The 23,250-nt window shown below is 42.3% G+C and overlaps 1 protein-coding gene across 1 annotated transcript; it reads left to right on the top strand.

Annotated features, from left to right (window-relative positions):
* Positions 1-1,789: 1,789 nt before the first annotated feature.
* ARSH (arylsulfatase family member H) lies at positions 1,790-20,031 on the top strand. The gene is made up of 10 exons (XM_025857511.2): positions 1,790-1,830; positions 3,325-3,474; positions 5,480-5,601; positions 7,681-7,806; positions 8,420-8,843; positions 10,100-10,240; positions 14,193-14,323; positions 16,989-17,151; positions 17,752-17,873; positions 19,664-20,031. Exons 1-10 carry the CDS (start codon positions 1,808-1,810, stop codon positions 20,029-20,031), a joined length of 1,770 nt encoding a protein of 589 aa, XP_025713296.2. The 5' UTR covers positions 1,790-1,807.
* The last annotated feature ends 3,219 nt before the right edge of the window (positions 20,032-23,250 follow it).

The raw sequence follows: 23,250 nt of genomic DNA, 5'->3' as shown, positions 1-23,250 counted from the left end.
CACGTGCATTTTCATCCATTTGGGGATGCGATTCTTTTGCTGGCTACTGTGTTTCCCGCTTTTTCTATTAATAACATGACCTTATAGAATAACTTTTTGAGCAGTGCTTCTTGATTAGGTTCATAACTTTGGACATCTCTTCAAAGACAGCTAGAAAATAAAACCAATTCTGAAAACCACATTGATATATGATACCAGCCTCATGCATTTGTACACTTCCAGAAGCCCAGTTATGCATCACCAGTTTGCCCACCTTTAATAAACTCCTATGTTAAAATTTGAGAGTGGGGAGAAGAAGTGGAGAAAGGCATTGTGCAGAATGGGGTAGAGGTAGAGGAGCTTCCTGGGTAGACACGGTCTTCTTGATATCTCTTAAAATCTGGATTTGATATGTATAATTCTTTGAGACAGTAGAAGTTCTGTTATACCATGGAGCTAGCTTTTATTTCCATCTATTTTATAAATAGCTTTTATTTTTTGCCAGTTAGGAAGAACTTTGCATATGTGACTAGGACCATCCACTGTGACTTTACCAATCTTAGGTTGGAGAGATCCGTTCTTATGAAATGAGGTGGACATGGCTACAACTGGTAAATAAATTAAAAAAAAGCACTGTTCTTGCATCTTTCACCCAACCCTTGGGAAATGTTCGATGTCTTCAGTGAGGATGTACTGGAAATGCATTCCGGAAATTAATGGAAATTTACAGGAATGCCGCATAATGTGTGAGGCAGTGGGGCTGGGGAGAGGAAACATTAGAGTATGGCTTTTCAGGAGGTCACCATGGAACCAAGCTGAATGCACAAGTATTGACTGGGGGTCTGTGGAGCAGAGACAATGGGAGTGTGGGCTTCACCAAATGCGCCAGGATAGTCGGCCTCTAGAAATGTCCCACCTGAGAGCCTTCCTGGAAGTCTAAGATGACAAGGGAGCTGGGAATTGGACGCACACACACATGATTCTAAGGCAGAGACCTCCTGAAATGCCACAGCTCCAATTTACCAGCCTCTGTGAAAGTGTTCTAAACTCTATGACCCCAGCTCCCTCTCCCATAAAACAAAAGAAGTGTCATTAAGCCTTCGAGGCAAGCAGGGTGAGATATTTTGAGGCTCCAATGGGAACACTGGAGATGCCTTGGGAATGAAAAAGCCCTATAAACTCTGGGGTGTTGTCATTAATTGTTATCATATAGCATTTGTCTTGTGGGGTGGGTCCTTAGCCTACAAAGCATCACCAACTTGGAGCCATTTGAGGGTCTTCTGTGGGGAGAGCACAGGACTCTACCACCCTTTGGACTCTTATAAAAGGATCATAATTATAGCTGCTGAACACGCCTTCTTGTTCTCAATGAGTTTGGCCAACATCACCATAGGTCCATAGTGTTCATCACTGTGCTTTTTTAAGGTAGACATTGCTTATCCACCTTGGGCAGAAAAATGTTCTTTGCAGCAGAGTACCATACATACCGTATGGGTGATACAAATAGTTAGGGAATGCATGCCCGTTCGTGGATGACTTATTTATTTCAGTGATTCTGCCATGAAGGGTTTTGGTGGCCAGATCCACATCATGTGTTGGAAGTCTGCCATGACATCTACCCAGAAATGAGTGGGTCGTGCATGTTCTTTGTCACATTCTCTCTGCACGAACATGACTGGTTTGCAATTAGCTGTAAAGAATTGAGAAGATGATCACATCAACAGGTTCTTTAGTACTTTGGATCGAATGTCTGGCTATGAGAGAAATGTCAGCTCTGCACCTCTTCTGTTTTTTCTTTTTCTTCCCTAGGGGAGCAGAATACGCAGTCATGAAGCAGCCAATCTGTAACTGGTAAGTAGGTGACTTCGCAAACCTTCCTTTTTCTCCGTACCCCAGACAGAAGGGTCCCAGGGTTCCTCACCTCGGCTGATGTGTGGTCTACTTCATCTGCCTGACACCTGCTAAGGATAATGAGGGGTGTGCCAGGGGCTGTGGGTTGCTGGAGTCCCACAGGATGGCTTTTCTGTGGAAGCGATGCTTACCTTAGGAATGACAGCACGTGTGCGAATTCATAGGGTGAAAGTCAGGATGTTGCAGAGAGACAGGGGTTGTACAAGGTCCAAACTCACGGATCCTTGTAGGGATTTCAAGGACGCCCATGGATGAGCCAAGGCTGGGGGGTGGGTAGTGAGAAGAAAGCATGATGGAGCAGCAAAGAGCACCACTGGGTGAGGCTTGACAATCATGGCGCAATGGGCAGCCACTGGACTTAGTGAAGGAGCACTGCAACCAGATTTGTACGTTGATAGGGTTGCTCAGCTTGGCCGTATTTTGGAGGGGGGCCAAGTGGCAAAAATGGGACAAGCCGGGCCATTTGGGAGAGTTTGGAGATGTCCAAGTGAGACACGCTGTTGAGTTCCTCCGCCTGCCCTGATGGGCCTGTAGGTGGATGCATGCAAGTGGATTTAAGATGCATTTTTTGAGGCAGCACGAACAGGGCCTGGAATGGATCGGATGGAATTTGGGGATGGAGAATCAGTTTCCCGCAGGAGACAATGGTCCTCAACTTGGAGCGATTTCAATCCAAGGCTGTTGTGTTTTTCAGAGCATACGATAGACTTTAGCAGTTATGAATGCATGAGCCTACAGCCTAACATTTAGTAACATATACATGTATGTTAATTTTCCTTTTTCAGATGTTGAAAGAATTCCCAATGTTATTTTAAATATATATTTTAATGTATTAAAAAGTACAACTGAACACCAAAAAAAAAAAAAAAAAGCCAGACTCGCTGGTGATTTGCGTCCGATTTTCTATTTTGTTTCCATTTTAATCCCAATAAATCAAATTATTAGGCCCTCCATTCAAGTTTAAATGCTATTAGGGCTTCATTAAGGGTCTCATATCATGAAACAGTTTGGGAAGTTATAAGAATTTAATTATCACAAGGCATAGAAAATTAATGTGTATGTTATACTATGTTAACATAGAATAAGACTTTAAAAAAAAACATTCTGGGGGCACCTGGGTGGCTCCGTTGGTTAAGCATGTGCCTTTGGCTTAGGTCACGATCTTGGGGTCCTGGGATTGAGCCCCTACATTGGGCTCCCTGCTCCGCAGGGACTCTCCTTCTCCCTGCCCTCTGCCTGTCCGCCTTGCTTGTGTTCTCTCTCTCTCTGTCTCAAATAAATAAATACAATCTTTAAAAATAAATACAAAGTAAAAAATAAAAGTAATTCTGGTTTCTGAGTCAGGCAGGCCAAGGTGCACTGTGCAGCGGGAATTGGCAAACGCGGATTGACAGTGTGAGTTGCTGTGTTTGTCACGTCCCCAAATGCTTTCAGGACTTGCTGTCTGTCCGTATGCCTGTGCTGCTGGTTTGGGGGCCTGAGCGCGGCCGTCGCCACGAGGAACTCCAGGCCCAACATTGTGCTGCTGATGGCGGACGACCTTGGGGTGGGGGACCTGTGCTGCTACGGTAATAACACAGTGAGGTAAAGAAGCCACCCCTGCCCCGCTGTGGAGGGGGGGTGCCTCGGGCCCGCGGGAGCAGCTGGGCCCTGGCGGCGGACAGCAGAGGTTGGCCTGGGAAGCCTGCAAAACATCAGGACAGCACTTTGCATCCTGGTCTCCCTGGTCTGGTGGTTGCGGTCGTGCTTTTGTGGTGAGATAGCCCTAACACGACATGCACCCTTGTAACCCACGGGAGGGGCACCGTTCAGATGCATGGAGCATGTGCACAGGGTGGTGCAGCCATCCCCTCTGTCTGCTTCCAGAACTTTGGTATCGTCCCCAAAAGGCAACCCTACACCTAGTATCGGTCGCCTCTACCCCTCAGCCCTCATCCCTCAGCTCCTAGCAACCGCCAATCTGCTCTGTGTCGCTTGGGATTGGCTTATTCTGGAAATTTCATATACACCGAATCATATAATGTAATACCATGCTAGGGCCACCGTAACTAAAACCACATCCTGAGTGGATTCAACAACACACATGGATTCCCCTCCCAGTCCCGGAGGCTGGGAGTCTGAGATCCAGGCGGGGCTGAAGCCTGGAGTCTGAGATCCAGGCGGGGCCGAGGTTGGGAGTGTGAGATCCAGGCGGGGCCGAGGCCGGTTCCTCATGAAGCCCCTCTCCCTAGTGTGTAGACCCCGTGTTCTCCCTGTGTCCTCCTGTGATCCTCCTTCTGTGGGTGTTCTCATCTCTTCTTACAAGGACCCTCCTCCTCTTGCATTAGGACCCACCCCTGACTTCGTTTTAACTCAGTTTCCTCTTTAGTGACCCCAACTCCAGAAACGGTCCCATTCCGAAGTCTTGAGGGCTAGGACTCCTACTTATGAATTTTGGAGGACCACCATTCAGCCCATAACACACATTATGTGCCCTTTTGTGTCTGGCTTCTTTCACGGAGCATCGTGTGTTCAACGATGTGATAGCAAGTATCATTCCTTCCTTTCTGTCGATAGTTGAATAATATTGCACGGCAGAGACGAATGACTTTAGAGTTTTTCAGGGTCTTCCCTGAATTATTTCCGAAGCCTTTGATGACCATGATCCTTCTGTATATGCCCTTGCTCCCCAGCACCAGACAAATCTTATTCATGTGCAAATACATGGTGCCTCTTAGCATGAATTTAAATGCCATCGTTTCTCCTTGGAATGTGGCTCATGGAACAGTCCTATATTTAAGCATATTTTTGGACTTTGAAAGGGGCTGATGTTCTTTAAGGCATTTAAGGTCTACATGAGCACATTTGTCTCCTATTTAATTCCTGCAAGGAAGTAACGGGTAAGGCAGGAGACATTGCTTGAGAATCTGGTACTGTCAGCCTCGTCCAGTTGCTGACTCTCCCCCACACAGATACTGAGAGTGTTTACGGGTATAGGACTCTCTCCCCCATCACACTGCTGCAGGGTTGTGAGACTAGTATGTCATTCACATGTTACTAAGATTGGGGATACCTTAGCTTATGGGATTTGCTAAAAGCACCTGTGTGAGCCTATATTCTATAGATGCTCCAAGAAATTTTTTGAGACCTTAAAATATCAGATGAGCAACGTGGGCAGTAAATTAAACTCCAAAATGTCACCATTTAGTTATTTAAAAAAAAAAAAGATACATGTTACTACCAGAAATACAGTAAAATTTTATGTAATCCAAGTCACCTGTTCATTTCAGGAATATAATCTGAACAATCGGATTAACGTCTGCCTTGAAATGCCTATGAGCTCAGACTGGTTATAGTTTAATTATACCCGTGGACCTATATTAGTCTGCAATTGTTTTGCCTGAAGATATATTGTTTTAAAGTCTGCTTTCCATTTCCTTGTGACCATTGAGGAGGCCTCTAAACAGGTAGATGGATTGAAGCTTAAAAGACATGTATTTTAGATTTACTGGCAACAGAGTCAGCTGGACTCAAAACAGGATGGCTTTGAATCTTCTTTGTTTTGTTGAGAATTAGAAACCCACGTGATGAATCCTTCTTCTGTCCGCAGCACACCGAATATCGACCGCCTGGCAAACGAGGGCGTGAGGCTCACCCAGCACTTGTCAGCTGCTTCCATATGCACCCCGAGTCGGGCTGCCTTCCTGACGGGCCGGTACCCCATCCGATCAGGTGCGGCAGGGCAGTGCAAAGACAATGTTGTCTTTATGTCGCGCTTTCTTCTTCTTTATTCTTTGCTACTCTTCATAAGGATTCTCAAAAGGTCATTTACGGTATTAAGAATCTACTTGCAGATGGGGGTTGTGTCGCTATACCCGCACAGCGTAAACAGGTGGGTCTCTTGCCAGGGGCCACCAAGCCTGCTCGCCTGTGTGCATACAATGAAGGGTTTGGGCTTCTGGAGAGCAATATCCCAGCTGCTTGTAGGATTTGCAAGTACTTGTAGTCAGAGCCTTCAAAATGTTCCTTTTGTCTTTAAGCTAGCAGAAAGCATATCATAGTTCCAAGAAAAGTGGGTCTGTCCAGTGTCAGGGGATGCGATTGGAACCAGAAGAAGCTCTTGAGAAGAACATGGGAAAGAAGGAGACTCATACGTTTTCTCTCTCTCTCTCTCACACACACACAAGATGATGTTGTAGAATCAACATTATGAATATCAATTTTTATACTCAGCTACCACATATTGAACCTTTTATGATGTAGAAGTTACCAATATTCCCAATCCCTCAGTTTCTATCTATCTAGGTTTCTACCCAAGTATAGAGACGTCTACATAGGACCTCAACTTCAGAGGAGGGTCTGGAGGAGACATGGGTTTCTCACCATGTAGAGAGATGGGATCAAAGTTCTGCTCCGTCAAATTTTTATACGCACACTAACATCTATACATATATTTATAATTAATTAGAAGATGTAACCACTTTTCTTGAAAATGGTAGGTAGGCTTTTGTCTTTTAGGATTTGGCAAAAGGCATCCTTTTTAATGTACCTGTTTCTGTTGAGAATGGGAAAACAAGAAGCAGATTGGATCACCATGCTAATTTAACATATTTTGATTTTTTTTTTTTTTGGTTGTGCATGTTTGTGTGATGCCTTTCATTTATAGGTTTGTTCTTGGTAGTTGTAACGTAAGTAGGATGCTGGCACCTCAAGGCGCCAAGTGTTCCAGTGGTCGAGATGCAAGGAATAGTTCAGTGAGTGCTGGAAGCCCATCAGGAGCTCTACAGCATCCCAGGAAAGTCCTCCTGGATGAAGTTCCTTGAAATGTGAGGAGTCAGGAGGGAGGGTGTGCTCAGCAGAGGAAGTGGCATGCGTAGACAATGCAGTCGGCCATGAGCAATAATCAGTTGTCTCAGATTACCAAACACTGTGTAAACTCCACCCCAAATTTAAATTTCAACAGAGGGTGATGGACGGACGGTAATGAGGTCTGACCAGGGGAGGGACATGGGCTGGAAGGGTTCTTCAGAAGATGCCTGGGATAGTGGACAGAGATTGGCTTGTGGACATCAAAGCACAGCCCAGCTGAATCTCTGCTCGAAAGCTATGGCGTTGGGGATAAACCTCCAAACCGTTTACCCAGTTAGAGCTATCAGGACTTGACATGGGATTGGACAGAAGAGGTGACTCCGAGTGCGAGGCAGGACCCCAAAGGAATTCATGGATTGGGTGGCTGGGGGGATTATGGTGTCCTTGGTTGAGGCAGGTTTGAAGTATGATGACCATGGACTCTGTGTTGGTCATGTTGAGATTTGGGTTCCTAAGTATAGAAATGTCTAGGACCTCAACTGCAGAGGAGGGTCTGGAGGAGACGTGGGTTTCTCACCATGTAGAGAGATGGCATCAAAGTTCAGAACCAAGGTCCAAGGATATCACCCCCAGAGTCACATGCATGGTTGTATTTGAATTTTGAATCTTCAGTGACGAAATTTTTAGTACAAGTATGCCCCATGCAACACGTGGGGCATGCCTGTACTAAGAAACCATTCATTGTTCATATGAAATTCCAGTGTGACCGGGCGTCGTGTGTTGAGCTAGTGATCCCGATCCCCACAGAACATCTGCATCTGGCAGATGTGAGGACAAGCTAAGTAGAGACAAAAAAGGCAAGGGAACGTTCGGGAAAGAACAGCATGGTGGGGGCTCAGTAGGAGACACTTCAAGGAGAGGAGGATGAATCCTGGAGTTTGTCATGAGTGTCATGAAAGAGGGACTGTGGGACTCATGGGGTGCCTCCTTCTGTGACTTCAGGAATGGCGTCTCGCTTCAACCTGAACCGCGAGCTCACCTGGCTTGGAGGCTCGGGCGGTCTGCCCACCAATGAAACGACTTTTGCCAAGCTGCTGCAGCATCGTGGCTACCGCACGGGGCTCATAGGTATGGCACGCAGGACTCTGAACTCGGAAGCATGCTCGTGCACATCCCCTTTCACCGGGACCGAGCTTTCCCGGGACGTCAGCTGGACCCACGCCAGTGACCTCTTGTTGTGAGGATATGCGTGGGGTAGGGATTTAATGCACGATTTTCCAGGGCCTTCAGAATCTCGAGTAGGGTATTGGAAGAATCACGGGAACGAAAAAGCAAATGGGCTCATCCATTGCCATCACCAAAATGGAATATCCTGTAGGGGGGGCGAGGTGGGGGGTCTACTACTTTTATGACATCATTACTAGCAGAGAAGTGAGTGCGTTTTTATTTATTTTTATGGTTTTATTTTATTTTTTTGAAGACTTATTTATTTTAGAGAGAGAGAGCAGCAAGCAAAGGGGTTTTTACTGCCCTGTTTTAGTCTGAAAGGTGCAGGGTACAGGGAAAGCGGTGTTGGTGGCAAATATGAGAACCTTCTTAGCATCCTTAGGGTGGTGATTGGGGTGTACCAAGAAGATATCCCCATGGCAAGGGAGTGCAAGTCGTATTGAACTTTTGCTAAGTGAAGCCTACCTTCTAGAAACAGGTGGATGTATCTGCTGCCATTTTGTTTCTCCTGCAGGCAAGTGGCACCAGGGTTTGAGCTGCGCCTCTCGGGATGATCACTGTTACCACCCCCTCAACCATGGGTTCGACTACTTCTACGGGCTGCCCTTTGGCCTGATAAGCGATTGTCAGACGTCCAAAACACCAGAGCTGCACCGCTGGCTCAGGATCAAACTCTGGATCTCCACGGTGGTGCTCAGCCTCGTGCCCCTGCTGCTCCTCATCCCCAAGTTCGCCCGCTGGTTCGCCGTCCCATGGAAGGTCATCGTCACCTTCGCTCTTCTTGCCTTCCTGTTTTTCATTTCCTGGTACTCCAGTTACGGGTTTACTCGGCGTTGGAACTGCATTCTTATGAGAAACCATGAAATCATCCAGCAGCCGATGCAGGAGGAAAGAGTGGCTTCCCTCTTGCTGAAGGAGGCTCTTGCCTTTATCGACAGGTATGGAGTCATTTCCGGCCTGATTCCATGCATGGGAATTTTGTCTGTGTTTCGGAGAAGTTGGGTTCATCTTGGGGATAGGGGCCTTCGTGTGTGTGTGCATGCGTGTGTGTGCGCGTGCGTGTGTGTGTGCGCGTGAGTGTGTGTGATATTTGCCATATAATAGAATCTCTCCTTAGAATAACATTGGGCATTAAATTTACTGCAAATTGTAAACTCTGAAATGGTAAAGAAATATATTGTGCTCACTCTTTTTTATAAAAACTGGAATCCCTATACTGATCCGTATCACTTCAATATGGATTGGGATCTAAATGGATTCAATCTTTGGGATTGATGTTGATTTTGGTTTGCCTTAGAAGCAGCCGGAAAATCCTTCTGTGTCCATGAATCATGAGGGAGCGATTCTATGTATAGATACCTAATCTGAGGTTTTATGTGTTCAATACAAGCCACGTGGGCGTGAAGGTAACGGTCTCCTGTCTTTGCATACCAGCTCCCTTCTAGGTTTTACCAACGAGAAGCAGATTGAGTTGTGGGTGTGGATGCTCATTGACCTGGTGTGTATGGGGTACAGGGGAGTGGATGGAAGAGGAAAAGGTGTAACTCTGTGGGGATAATGCGTCCGACAATGGGATCTCATCCGCTCATATGCTTTGATCCTTTGCTCTAACACAGTGGTCAGAATGCAGTCACTCAACTCTGCTTGTCACTCCCATGGGCTGTCTTTGATAGAACACACCCAATCTCTATACCCTTCCCCCTTTATAATACCCGGTTGTAAAAGCATGTGAAGGAGGAATCTTAAATGGCTCCATGGGACATTAAAATGCAGAACACAACAAACAAGACGTATTAGCATCTTAGCTCCTTCTAGCTTGCTACCTGTGATTCTGTGCAAGCAACCTCGTGGCCCAAAGTTAATGCCAAAGCTCCAGCCATCACATTTACATTCCAGACAGCATAGAGGAGGAGGGGGAGGAGGAAGGAATGAAGAAGTCTTTCTTCAGAAGACAGACTGCAATCACTATTTTGTTGCTAATGCAAATGTCCCAATCTTCTTTCTTCCTACTCACGGCCTTTCAGCTGATGTCCTGCTGTGTTATTTGTTAATGTCCTGAGTGGTATTCGTCATGTAAGGACCTAGACAACCTCCATCAACTGTTGCGAGATCTTTCAGCTGATGAGGAATCCCATCCGAGGGGAGAAAAGGCCTTTGTTTGTGACAATAACTCAGTTCACGTTCCACCCCTTAGGTATAAACGCAGCCCCTTCCTCCTGTTTGTGTCCTTCCTGCATGTCCACACGCCACTGATCACCAAAGAGAAGTTTGGGGGGCACAGTAAATATGGACTCTATGGCGATAATGTTGAAGAAATGGATTGGATGGTGGGTAAGTGTTGAGAAAAACAATCTTAAGTATCGGATGCATGGGCTAGAGAAAGCGAATGCATCCTGGTTGCCTCAAACAATGGACAGCCCCTTGTGGATCTTGGGCAGTCGGCAAATGTTGGTTCCAGGGAACGAATTCAAAATCTGGCTGTAGGTGCAGCAAAACCACTGGCTCTTCCCCCCAAGAAAACAGTCACAATTATAAATATGGGATTTTCCCGTCTTTAAAACAAAGACTCATTGTTCAAAATGGATGAAGTTGCATTGTAAAGGATACTGCCCTTCCCCCATCATTCTGATGGTTATAAAAGGAAATGTGTTTTTCTCATGAGCTCGTTTTTTTTTTTTTTTTTTTTTTTTTTTTTTACGAGACATGCTTAGAAAAAGCGGGAGGGAATTTACCTAAACTGAAGCCACTTGTTTCAAAGTCATAAGGGTTCAATGTGGAAACGAACACAAAGGGTCACAAATGAGGGCGGGGATTGCTGCAGAGAGAGGTTGGGCGGGGAGACCACCGCCTGCATATCCATAAAACAACTAATCGTGCTTCCCAAATTGCCTTTTCCTTCAGTTGGACACGATGGAGTATTTTTTTCATCTCAAAAAGTGTAGTTTACTTTTGAAGCACAGGATGACTTCTTTTTTTCTTCTACTAGCAGAAGCTTCTGAAAAGTGTTCTGCGCAGAACCACCTAAACTAATATTCACAGAATTTAAAAATTTTTTAAGTTTCTTAAATATAAAAATTTACTTTTATATATATTAGGTATATATAAACATGCATTTAATATCTTTGATATTAAATCAACTAAGAATATAATTTAAATTAATATTGAAAATCTATCCATGCAAGTTAAATATTAATGTTCATATATAAATACATATACGTAAACTGTTGATATGTCTATATATGCATGCTACTATATATATATATATATATTTTAATTCCCTGGCAAATACACACAAATATTGATAACTGCTACAGTAAAAACAATTCTAACATTGTAACTTTAGTGTAGTTGATGTTAATTATCGTCCAGGATCATCTGCTTTGGAAACAAGGCATTTTGCCGCATTTGTATCTCGAGTCAGAGACCAGTTTTATGCAAAAAGACTTTCTGTCCACGTTCATAGGCAGAGTTTGCCACAAAAGCTAATTATGTTTATTTTGTAATCTGTGTAAATACACAACGCAGATGCGCTGTAAATACTATTAACTGCATTTAGTCATACTTTTAATTGCATTCCCGAGCTAATACCATTTACGTGGGAGAAATGAAAAGTAGGTATTTCTCTGCATGACATCTCCCCAATACGCTGTGTTTTTTTCCCCTTCATGGCTTACGAAAATCATATCAAAACCAGAGGCAGATCAAAAATCAGGGAAGTGTCTTTTGTGTGTGGGTTTGTTTCTACTTGGCAATATGATGATAAAACTTAAGATCATTTCCTAAGTTAACAACCTTCTCAGGAAGAAGCCATAATAATGGTGTCCTTGGAATGGCATGCAAAGCGAATCTCCCGAAGGCTCCAAGCGTTCAGCAATATTTTAAATTCTCTGTTCGAGGAAACTTGTACTGTAAAAACATATTTTAGCGGCTTTTCATTCTTGCCTTCTTTCCTTGTATTTTTGTCTTGTAAGAGATTTTATGATTATTCTGTTGCATATGCACATACATATACACACACGCTTTTACATGTTTTATACATTACATACACAGAAGCTTACATCTATGCATTTCCAAAAAATAGAAGGATTGGCACGTATTTTATTTACTTGGTATAAGTTACAAATAACCTTTATGCTAAATACAATAGCCAGCTCTAATGAGAACTGATAATTTACATGTAATTATTCTCTTACCAAGAAGCCATTATAATCTTTTATCTTCCGTAATCTGGGCTTTAAAATATATTAATTTCTAGCTGCAACATTTCTTAAAAATGGCCAGTGTGGCTTCTAAAACAAATCACTTTTAAACAAGGAAACAGAAAGGTTAATGAGTTTATGCTTAAAGAAGTTAAATCAGCATAGTTTGGGATGTGGCTAGATGAGCTTTCTACTTGTTTTTTTCAAAAACCCTTTGTCCCCAGGATGCCAGAGTGTCTCAGTCGGTTAAGCTTCTGCTTTCAGCTCAGGTCATGATCCCAGGGTCCTGGGATCGGGCCCCAAGTCAGGCTCCTTCCTCAGCGGGGAGCCTGCCTCTCCCTCTGCCTGCCGCTCCCCCATGCTTGTGCTCTCTCCCTCTCTGACAAATAAATAAAATATTTTTTAAAAAAAAGTCCTTTGTCCCCTTAAGAGATTGTCCACACATCAGCACCATGCTTGCTGAGTCTAGTGAAGTATTAATTACGGTCAGATGCTTAATTACAAGAATAACCTGCAGGTCGGATGCAAACTTTAGAGGGGCGTGGGGATAGTACATCCTTTACGGGGTGGGGCTCATGCTCTCTGGAGCAAGGGTATGACTCTGCGAATTTATTCCTGGACATGTCAGTTTTTAAACTGTCTTCTCTGTTTTATTAGTGTTTGTAAGTTTCTTTTAACTGACAGGCCTAGGGGCGCCTGGGGGGCTCAGTCATTAAGCATCTGCCTTCGGCTCAGGTCATGATCCCGGGGTCCTGGGATGGAGCCCCGCATCGGGATCCCTGATCAGTGGGAAGCCTGCTTCTCCCTCTCCCGCTCCCCCTGCTTGTGTTCCCTCTCTCGCTGTGTCTCTCTCTGTCAAATAAATAAATAAGATCTTAAAAAAAAAACAAAAAAACTGACAGGCCTAATATTTAAAGGTTATTTGAATTTTGAGTGATGATGATGTATTCTACATACTAGTTCATACTTTCTAATATATTGTATGCGTATATGTAGTGTGTGTATATAATGTGTGTATATAATATTATGTAATTTGTAAAATAAATACATATTCTTATATATTGTATAATATATATTTCTTACATGTAGTATATGTCATATTTTATATATATTATATATTATATTTCTTAAATATTAGATAAGAAAATCATTCATTACAAACTAAAATGATAGAGTAAATGTTACATCATAAAATTACATATTACACGATAAAATATTTTCTATTAGTATTATATAATAAGTAACCATTATATAATACTATTATAGAGTATATAATCATCAAACACTATACAATATTTTAACAGATTATTTGTATTCTATAATAGATTATATTATATATTTAATATAAAATTTCAAGATATTATTAATTATAACTTATAGTTATAAATATTTCATTATACTTACATATCAAATATTACATATTTGTATATCATATATTACATATTACCATATAATATTCATAATATAGGAACTGTATAGGATTATAATACATAATTTATATTTTATATATTTATATACAAATAATATATTTATCATATATTATAGTATATATTATGTATTATAGTTTATCATGATTTAAAATATAATATAGAAACATCTTTTATATTTTTAAATAGAATTATATTTATTATATTATTATGTATAATATTTATTATATTATGAGATATAAATAATTTATATTATACTATTAGATATGAAAAATTTATATCATATATATTATTATTTTTATTATGTATTTATATTGAATACATGCTTTTATATACATATATAAAATATTATATAGTGTAAAATATATAACAAATAATTATAAATATATAAAGCTCAATTTTATATTGTACACTATCTAGTATACGTATTCTATGGCATATAGGACTTATTTATGTCTCTACTGTATAGAATACTTATATATACTACACATGTAGTAGAGTATATGATCATGATTTATTATATATTATGATAGCCTATACAATAAAATAACCCTCAATTATATTGTTATGCTAACAAATGCCTAATAATAATCACGTCATAGACTGACAGTGGTCCACGGTGAAAGGCGAGAGTTTCTTGTTTCCCCCCCGCACCAGGTAGGATCCTGGAGACCCTGGACCAGGAGCGCCTGGCCAACCACACGCTGGTGTACTTCACCTCAGACAACGGCGGTCGCCTGGAGGTGCAGGAAGGCAAGGTCAAGCTGGGTGGTTTCAACGGGATCTACAAAGGTGATGTGCAGAGAGTCCACGTGTTTTAGTTTAATGCCTCAGTGGGGGTCTCCTTCGTTTTGCCTGCACGTGCATTCATTTGCAAACTTGGTTTGGAGGTTTTTGTGGGAGTTATACTCTGTTATGAAAGTGCATGGAACAAGGTGCATATTTGGGGGCAATGTCTGAGAATTTAAGACAGCAATGCCTGAAGTAATGAGAGCCCCTTGAGTGTAAATGCAGAGGTTCTCCATGACCATCTAAAGCAGGTCTCTCAGGCTTGGCACCCTGAGCATTTGGGGCTGGATGACTCTTTGATGTGAGACGTTCTAGGCACTGTAGGGTGTTGAGCAGTATCCCTGATGTTCACCCTACAGTTGCCGGGAGCACCTCCCACTCCCCTCCCTATCAAAATAGTGACAACCTAAACTGTCTCCAGACATTGCCCAGTGTCCTGTGGGGCCAAAGTCCTCTCCAGCCGAGAACCACTTGCTCTAGTATAATACTAACCTGAGTACCCAAATCCAGGTTTTTAGTGGAATGAAATCAATTATGTTATCACTATGCTTCAAACACTGTGAAATGATCAGGAAATGAGGTGTTCATTTGGAGAGGGTGCCTTCCTCCTCATTGCGAGTGGATTCTTCCGACATCTTTGATGTACTCTCTGCTGGATTATTCAGTAGCTCCCCTGAGCCTGCCCTTATGGATCAGCAAAGCAGATCAAAAAGAAGAGTTTAAAAATGAATTTGGTGTTTGCTACTCCCCTCCTACCTCCCCCAACCCCAATCAAAAAAAAAAAAAGTAAAATGGTGTCAAAGTTGTCATCATTACAAAAATCAGAACTTTAGGAGCTCCTCGTACTTTATGAAACAATTTAGGATAGAAAGGTAGATGATGGATGGATGGATGGATGGATGGATGGATGGATGGATGGATGGAATAGATAGATGATTGATAGATGGATAGATAGATTATAGCTAAATAGATATAATAGAAACATTATATATTGTGATTGACAGCAAGTGAGATCCTAAATATATTCACCTTTTCTGGTGGGTCATGTTTGCTGTAGACATACTGTTTCCCAGCGTAGAATAAATTGGTGACAAGCCTAGTAGCAAAGGCGTGTAATAAAATTAATATATGCCATTATGTATGCCATCAAATGAGAAGTGATGATTTTAACAGTGACATTGCTTGTGTGTGGGCATGTGGTGGGGGTTGTGTGTGCATAAAACCGTCACTCTAAAAAGTGCTTTCACATAGCTCTCAAAGAGGTACAGCAAAATTGTTGTGAGCAGATTTTACCTTTGGAACTGGCCTCCAGATCACCAGGAGGAGCTGAGTCCATTTGAGAGACAAATTTGGGTGTTTGGGTAGAAGGTTAGACTTGTTGTAGGTGCCTAACACATCGCTGGCTATTAAATATGACCATGAAAATGTCAAGGTGGGGGGCGCCTGGGTGGTTCAGTCATTCAACGTCTGCCTTCGGCTCAGGTCACGATCCCAGGGTCCTGGGATCGAGCCCCGCGTCGGGCTCCCTGCTCGGCGGGAAGCCTGCTTCTCCCTCTCCCACTCCCCCTGCTTGTGATCCCTCTCTTGCTGTGTCTCTCTCTGTCAAATAAATAAATAAAATCTTTAAAAAAAAAAAAAAGAAAATGTCAAGGTGGGTTTATGTTTAGTTTTTTGTTTGTTGCTTATTGGTATACAAACATAAATTCAGTGCAGGGAGCTTGTTAAGTTTTCCAGAAAGAATGGTGCTGATGACCTGGGACGGCTTTGGATACTGGCTAGACCGGAGTCTTTGTCCCTAAATGTTTTCCCATTTAATGTCTCCCCCCTTCTGCCTGGAGATATCCCATCTTGTCTTTTCTTTGTCATTCATACTGCCAGAGTGACCAGCACGTAAAAGGTGTTCCATGAACATTTCATGTTTGTTCTACTTTGGAAGAGTTTCCTCCCACCCCACCCAGAGAATCTCATTGTTTTCCCTTTAAAAAGTCTGTATGATCCTGACTCTGTCATTTGGCTTAGGATTGTATCTCTATTCTGCAATGAACATCTTGACTGTAGGATAGGTCCTAAAGCACGGGCTCATCTATTTTGTGCTCAGAAACACCTGAGATGTCCTTTGTCTGAGATGGAATCCTCAATGCTTTATTCACCTCTGCACCATTCACGACCTCTCTCTTTGTCCGTATGGGGGATCACTGAATGAAGTCCAAATTCCTTATTTTCTCTCAAGGATCAGCATGGCCCAGGTAGAACCTATTTCTCTGGTCTTGCTTGGAGCCTCACTTACTTACCCATCTTTTAGAGCCCAGTGTGATTCCAATAAAGACTGAAGATTTGCCGGCTTACAGAATGTTCTCTTTTCTCGTAATAGTGAAACCCCGTGGCACTCACTGGCACAAAATAACGCACCGTATTAGGACATCACTTGTTTTTATTGGTTATAGATGGGTTTGTCGCTTGACGGCCAGATGTTCACAAGTCGAGTTTCAACTTCTGGAAAGCAAGAAACATATCTCAGTTTGTCTGTGTCTCTCTCTGTGTGTGTGAACGTAGCCCGTTGGCAGGAATTTGACAAGTGACAGAAAACGTTCCATCTAGATGTAATTTCCAGCTGAGTGGAGAAATATGGCTGACTTGACTTCATCTTTGACTTGATTTTTGGTTTTAGGTGGCAAGGGGATGGGCGGATGGGAAGGGGGCATTCGTGTCCCAGGAATATTCCGGTGGCCGACAGTCCTGGAGGCTGGGAAAGTGATTGACGAACCAACGAGCCTCATGGACATTTACCCGACACTGTCTTATGTAGGTGGAGGGACATTGCCGCAGGACAGGTATATGGAAACAGCATTTGTCCTTAACCTAGGCAGATATATCTGACGCGCGCTTGGCTATATCAGCAAATGTTCTGTGTGCGTGTGTGCTGTATTACTTAACTTTCAGTTATCTGCTAAGATTGCCAGACAGCATCTTTCTCCCCTTAACAGATGGTGGGGTAGCTTGCCTGTGTCCGTCTTGGAATATGTTCTACTTTGTCTCTCATACTTACACAGACGTAGGCTCTGTTGTCCTCCTGGTTGGGATCGACTCTCATTCGGTTGTATATCCCCCACAGCACCTACACCATTAAAGCAAATATTTATTAGGTGAACTACTGAATAAAAGTGAGTATGTGTTAATGTACGTGTGATGGATTATGGCTTATTTCTCTGTGGGCTTTGAGATGCGTCAATGCATTTCATGCTCTAATGATTAAATTCCATGTGTGCGGACTAGTGTCTGTTCATCCGCGGCAAGGTTTTATTTGAATCAGATGAGTGTCAAGAGCTGTTCTTCTTCTCCCCTTCCTTCCCCTTCCCTTCCTCCTCCTATCACAATATGTGTGACCAACCCAAGCCTCTCTCACCACTTTCTTCATCTCCCTCTCTCCTAAGAGTCATCGACGGTCGGAACCTAATGCCCCTGCTGGAAGGCAGGGCGTCCCACTCGGAGCATGAGTTCCTCTTCCACTACTGTGGGGTCTACCTGCACACAGCCAGGTGGCATCAGAAGGACTGTGAGTATGAACATGGCAGACGTGGGGGAACACGGTAAAGGCACAACCCTGTTTCCTTTTCGTCTTGGGGGAAGTTGGGCCATGTACAAACAGCACCCAGCCATGATGGTTCTTTCCCCTTAGGGAAGTTAGTTAAGCAGCCATTGCTCTGTGGTAGATCTTAGAGGTGTGTGCAAGCTTGCATGCATGAATACGTCAGAGAGAGAAAGAGACAGAGGGAGAGAATATGAATATCCACTACTAAGGGCACGGAAATAATTGGCAACAAGGAGTAAAGTCTGCAGTGTGACCCACACAGCAGTGACTGCCCCCTTCCAGTTCACCCTCTCTGCCTTACCTTCGTGCTATAGGAGTCATGGAAACAAATATAAATTAACAAGAGATATTCAGGGGCGCCTGGGTGGCTCAGTCGTTAAGCGTCGGCCTTCGGCTCAGGTCGTGGTCCCAGGGTCCTGGGATCGAGCCCCGCATCGGGCTCCCTGCTCGGCGGGAAGCCTGCTTCTCCCTCTCCCGCTCCCCCTGCTTGTGTTCCCTCTCTCGTTGTGTCTCTCTCTGTCAAACAAATAAATAAAATCTTTAAAAAAAGAGAGAGAGAGATTCATTTCCTTACATCTGTAGACCCCAGAATTCTTAGTTGGTGGGAGTTAAGTTAATTTTCAGAAAATATACGGATTTATCTCTCATGTGACCCATCACCTGTGGCGTGATCCACTCTTCAGGTCAGTGTGGATGAATCTCCCCCATAAAACTAGAACAAACCAACAAAAATCTCTTCCTTCTAGATTCTATATCAGTTAGGGGCATGGTCAATGGTAGGTAACAAAACAAAACAGCTCCCCTCAACAACGAAAGCTTCCCACATTTAACTACAGAGGGTTAAACAAATAGAATTTTACTCATATGATCATAGTGAGGATTTCAGAAGTTGGAAGCACAGAGCTGTTACCGTGCTCAATGCCATGACCAGGGTCTGGGTTCTTTCTCTATTTCCACTCTGCCCTCTCTGGCGTGCCGGTTTTCATTCTCATGCTCCTTCTAATGCTCTGGTTGCAAAGTGGCTATTGTTTCTCCAACCATCACTTCTGCACTCCACGCAGGAAGGAGAGAGGAGAGCAAACGGGGTAAAGGGATGAGCCAGGTGATTTAGCCTAATTTTATTAGAAAAGCATAGCTTTTCTACAAAACCCAACCCACAGACTTCTGTGCAAGCCTCGTTGATCAGAGGCTTGGAAACACGTTTTCCATCCAAAATTGATCTCTGGAAATAGAACTGCTAACCGTTTATATGCAGGAAGAAGGAAGGGAAACAAGGAGGGAAAAAAGAAACAGGGACAGAGGGAGGAAGAAAAGAACAGGGAATGATGGGTCCTGCCAAGTCACCGTTGTCAATATCAGACCTGAAAGTGGTAATTAGCCTTGGAAAATTTTCTACTTTGCCTATACCCCGTCAGAGCAAAGGAGTGATTAGAGTTAGAACTTCCAGGACCAGGGGCTCCTGGGTGGCTCACTTGGTTAGGTGTCTGCCTTTGGCTCGGGTCATGATCTCAGGGTCCTGGGATCGAGTCCCGCATCTGGCTCCCTGCTCCGTGGGGAGTCTGCTTCTCCCTCTGCCCCTCCCCCAGCTCATGCCCACGCCCACTCTCTCTCTCAAATGAATAACGTAAATATTAAAAAAATAAACTAAAACAAAGTATCAATTTTTGGCCAAAGTGTTCGAGAAATATATTTTCAAGGGAAAGAGTCCTCAAATGAGAAGAAATATGGCATTCCAGTGGAGCCCTGTTTTCCAGGTGCAACCGTGTGGAAGGTCCATTACGTGACTCCCAAGTTCTCCCCAGATGGAGCTGACGCCTGCTATGGGAGTGGAATCTGTTCGTGTTCTGGAGATGTCACCTACCACGACCCTCCCCTGCTCTTCGACATCTCCAGAGACCCTTCTGAGGCCCGACCTCTTAACCCTGACAATGAGGCTTTATTTGACTCGGTTGTCAAGAAAATCGAGGCGGCCATCAAAGAGCATCGCAGGACGCTCACACCTGTCCCACAGCAGTTCTCGGTGTTCAACACCATCTGGAAACCATGGCTACAGCCCTGCTGTGGGACTTTCCCCTTTTGTGGGTGTGACAAAGAAGATGACATCCTTTCCACTGCTTGGTGAGCGGAAAGGGGACACTTGTTGCCCACCACCAACACACTGTTACAGAGGGCATGGGAAGAACTCTCAGCTGACTCATTCATTCCAATGTGGGACAAATAATTATGCCCTCCACCATTTTTTTTTTAAACCCTCAGATTTCAGTTCTTTCTTCAAGTCATGTCCAGGAGCTCAGTGACGCGAAAGTGGACCTGGACACCAGTGCACCTAGAGTAGAGCATTTGTGGTGTCGTGTTTTTATATATTGTGTCATTGTTCAAGCAAAAAGATAGACCAAGGTGACCTTCTGCAGATTCTTATGGATCTGTGGTTCTTAGAAGGTGGTTAGAAGTGGTAGGTCTGATGGCATTGTTTTTATGCGGTTACGGTAGAAACTTCTACTTGCGGATCCTCAACCCAGACATCTTATTTTTGTCATCAGTGATGATAAGTATTTTGTTTCAGCCTGAAGCAGATGGTGTACATAACCCTGGAAGTGATGTCATACTCATTTCCACTCCTTGCTTTCCTGTCTTTTCATCTTTCCTTCTGTTCCTGTCTTACAAAATGCCTCTCTACAGGTCTTGGTTCTTCTTCCTGCTAACCTTTGATTGGGGAGGACTTGTTGTGTCTTGGTGTTTTTACGTGTAAAATGGGGGAAAACCAGTGTTTATTGCATGTAGTAGCTGTGAGCGTTACATGCATTAATTCACCTGAAATCACCGTATGTACGGTAAGCCCTCAATCAGTGTTATTGTAAGGAATGTTGTAATTGTTGTCAATTGTAATTCATCATATTTCGTGAAGTACAGAGTAGGAAGCATATAGAAGAGGCAATATTTAAAATAGAGAAAGAAAGGGACGCCTGCGTGGCTCAGTCGGTTAAGCGACTGCCTTCGGCTCAGGTCGTGATCCTGGAGTCCCGGGATCGAGTCCCACATCGGGCTCCCTGCTCGGCGGGGAGTCTGCTTCTCCCTCTGACCCTCCTCCCTCTCGTGCTCTCTATCTCTCATTCTCTCTCTCAAATAAATAAATAAAATCTTTTAAAAAAATAAATAAAAAATAAAATGGAGAAAGATGGATGAAAAAGGTTTTCAATTGATGAAAGGCATTCTGGAAGCATACTTAGAAAACAATTCTAAGCAGCATAAACAAAAATAAATGCATACCTTGAACGATCATGGGAAAACTGCAGACTACAAAAGACCAAGGAAAGATCTTTAAATCAATCAGAGGAAAATAAAAAGTATTAAAACAAAAGTAGATTTGCTAAGGGCCCCAAAGGAAGCCACAAGACAACAGAATAATCTCCTCAAAGTGTTGAGAGAAAACTGTCAACCCAGAGTTACCTACTTAAGTTATTTGATAATGATGGTGAAAAATTTAAAAACACATACAGCTATTATTTTGGAGTTTTTATCCTTTTAACTGCTTTTGTGTATTTTGAAGCTCTCTGGTATCAGTTTTTTGAACAATTGTTTTCCTAATGAATCTAACCTTTGATCATTATGTAATTTATCTCTTTATATCTGGTAATGTTCTTTATCTTCAAGTGCAGTTAAGCTGAAATGAACATAGCTTTAGTGTTAAAATTTAATTAAATTAAAATTTGCTTTAAAAAAGCTAAAATTTACTTAGTATTTAAATGGTGTATGTTTTCTCATCACTTTAACCGAGGTGTGGCTTTGTATTTAAACTGCTTCTCATTGTCTGTCAACTATTCTTAAATAAAAAAAAAAAATAGACTAATCAAAAAAAAATAGAGTGCCCCTTTTCTAGACATCGTATAATTGGGTCTTGCTTTTTTATCCATTCCGATAATCTATGGTATGAATTGGAATATTCTGTCCATTAACATTTAGTGCAATTATTGATATGATTGGATCTGGGTCTTCCAATTCTGTTTGCCCCAGCTATTGCTATGTTTCTTACTTTTTTGTGTTACCCGATTTTTTTTTTCTTTTAGAATATTCTTTTTATCGTTTGTCTTTTTGCTATTCCTCTGCATTTTTTAGTGCTGGGTCTAGAAATTTAATATATATGTTTAGCTTATTGTGGTCTAATTAGAGTTAATATCGTATCACTTCCCATAAAATGGAAAACTTTGTTACTCTATATATTTATTTGTCAGCACTCCCTCAATCTTATATGTATTACAACTACATGTGTTATGTAGCCCCCAGATAGTATGATTGTTTTGCTTTAAACCAGGCATATATTTTAAAGAAATCAAGAGAAAGAGTCGTCTCTTACGTTTAGCTCACTATTGACTATTTGTCACATTCTTTGTATCTGGGGGGACTTGTGATTTCATCAGTCATCATTACCTTTCAGACTAAAGATATTACCTTAGCTTTTTTTTTTACAGCGCAGGTCTTTAGATGATGACTTCTCTTACCTTTAACGTTTTCCTTAATATCTATCTAAAAATGTTATTCCATCTTCATTCCTGACAGGTACTTTCACAGGTTACAGATTTAAATGTTGGTTTTTCTTTGATTTTAGCACTTTAAATATGTTGATCCCTCAGTCTCCCTCTCTTTCACAAGTAATCGGCAGTTGTTTGAATTGATGTTCCCTTGGATCTCACGTATTATTTTTCTTGGGCTACTTTCAAGATTTTCCTTCTGTATTTGGTTTTTAGCGTTTTGTTTACAATGTGCCTAGACATGTTTTTCTTCCTATTTATCCTACTTGAGTTTTGCGGAGCTTCCTAAGTCTGTAAATTTATGGATTTCAGAAAATTTTGGAAATTTTCTATTTATTCAAATAATGTTTCTATCGTATTCTCTCTCCCTTCTCCTCTGTGACTCTAATTTAGACTTTTTGATATTGTTTTATAAGACTTCCTTTAAATTTTTTTTCTTCCTGATCTGAAAATTGAATAATTTCTGCTGATCTGTTTTCAGATTATGGACTCTCTCCCCTTTGTTCTCTGTTTAGTTCTTAGGCATTTACAGGGAATTTTTATTTAAGTTCTACATTTTAATTCTAGAATTTACATTTAGTTCATATTTGATCTTACTATGCCTTTGCTGAGATTTACTATTTTGTTTTTGATAGGAACATATTTTTCTATATCTCATCGAGCGTAAAGATAACAGTTGCTTTAAAGTCCTTGTCTAGGTCATCCTGGGGTTGGTTTCTGTTGATATTTTTATTTGTTCGTTTTATTCTTGAGGGTGGGTCACATTCTCCTGACTCTATGTACACAGAGTAATTTTGGACTCTGTGTTGGACATT

The sequence above is a fragment of the Callorhinus ursinus genome, unplaced genomic scaffold (genome assembly GCF_003265705.2).
Source record: "Callorhinus ursinus isolate GAN/ISIS: 27379988/994484 unplaced genomic scaffold, GSC_fseal_2.0 scaffold16, whole genome shotgun sequence".
In the NCBI taxonomy this organism is placed as follows: domain Eukaryota; kingdom Metazoa; phylum Chordata; class Mammalia; order Carnivora; family Otariidae; genus Callorhinus; species Callorhinus ursinus.
The sequence above is the reverse complement of the archived record's forward strand: the minus strand, read 5'-3'. Positions and strand labels throughout refer to the sequence as shown.

Coding starts and splice junctions, on each gene's coding strand:
- ARSH (XM_025857511.2), top strand. CDS start 1,808: ATGAAGCAGCCAATCTGTAACTG. Junction 7,807..8,419: donor CTACCGCACGGGGCTCATAG/GTATGGCACGCA, acceptor TTTCTCCTGCAG/GCAAGTGGCACCAGGGTTTG. Junction 17,152..17,751: donor GGGACATTGCCGCAGGACAG/GTATATGGAAAC, acceptor CTCTCTCCTAAG/AGTCATCGACGGTCGGAACC.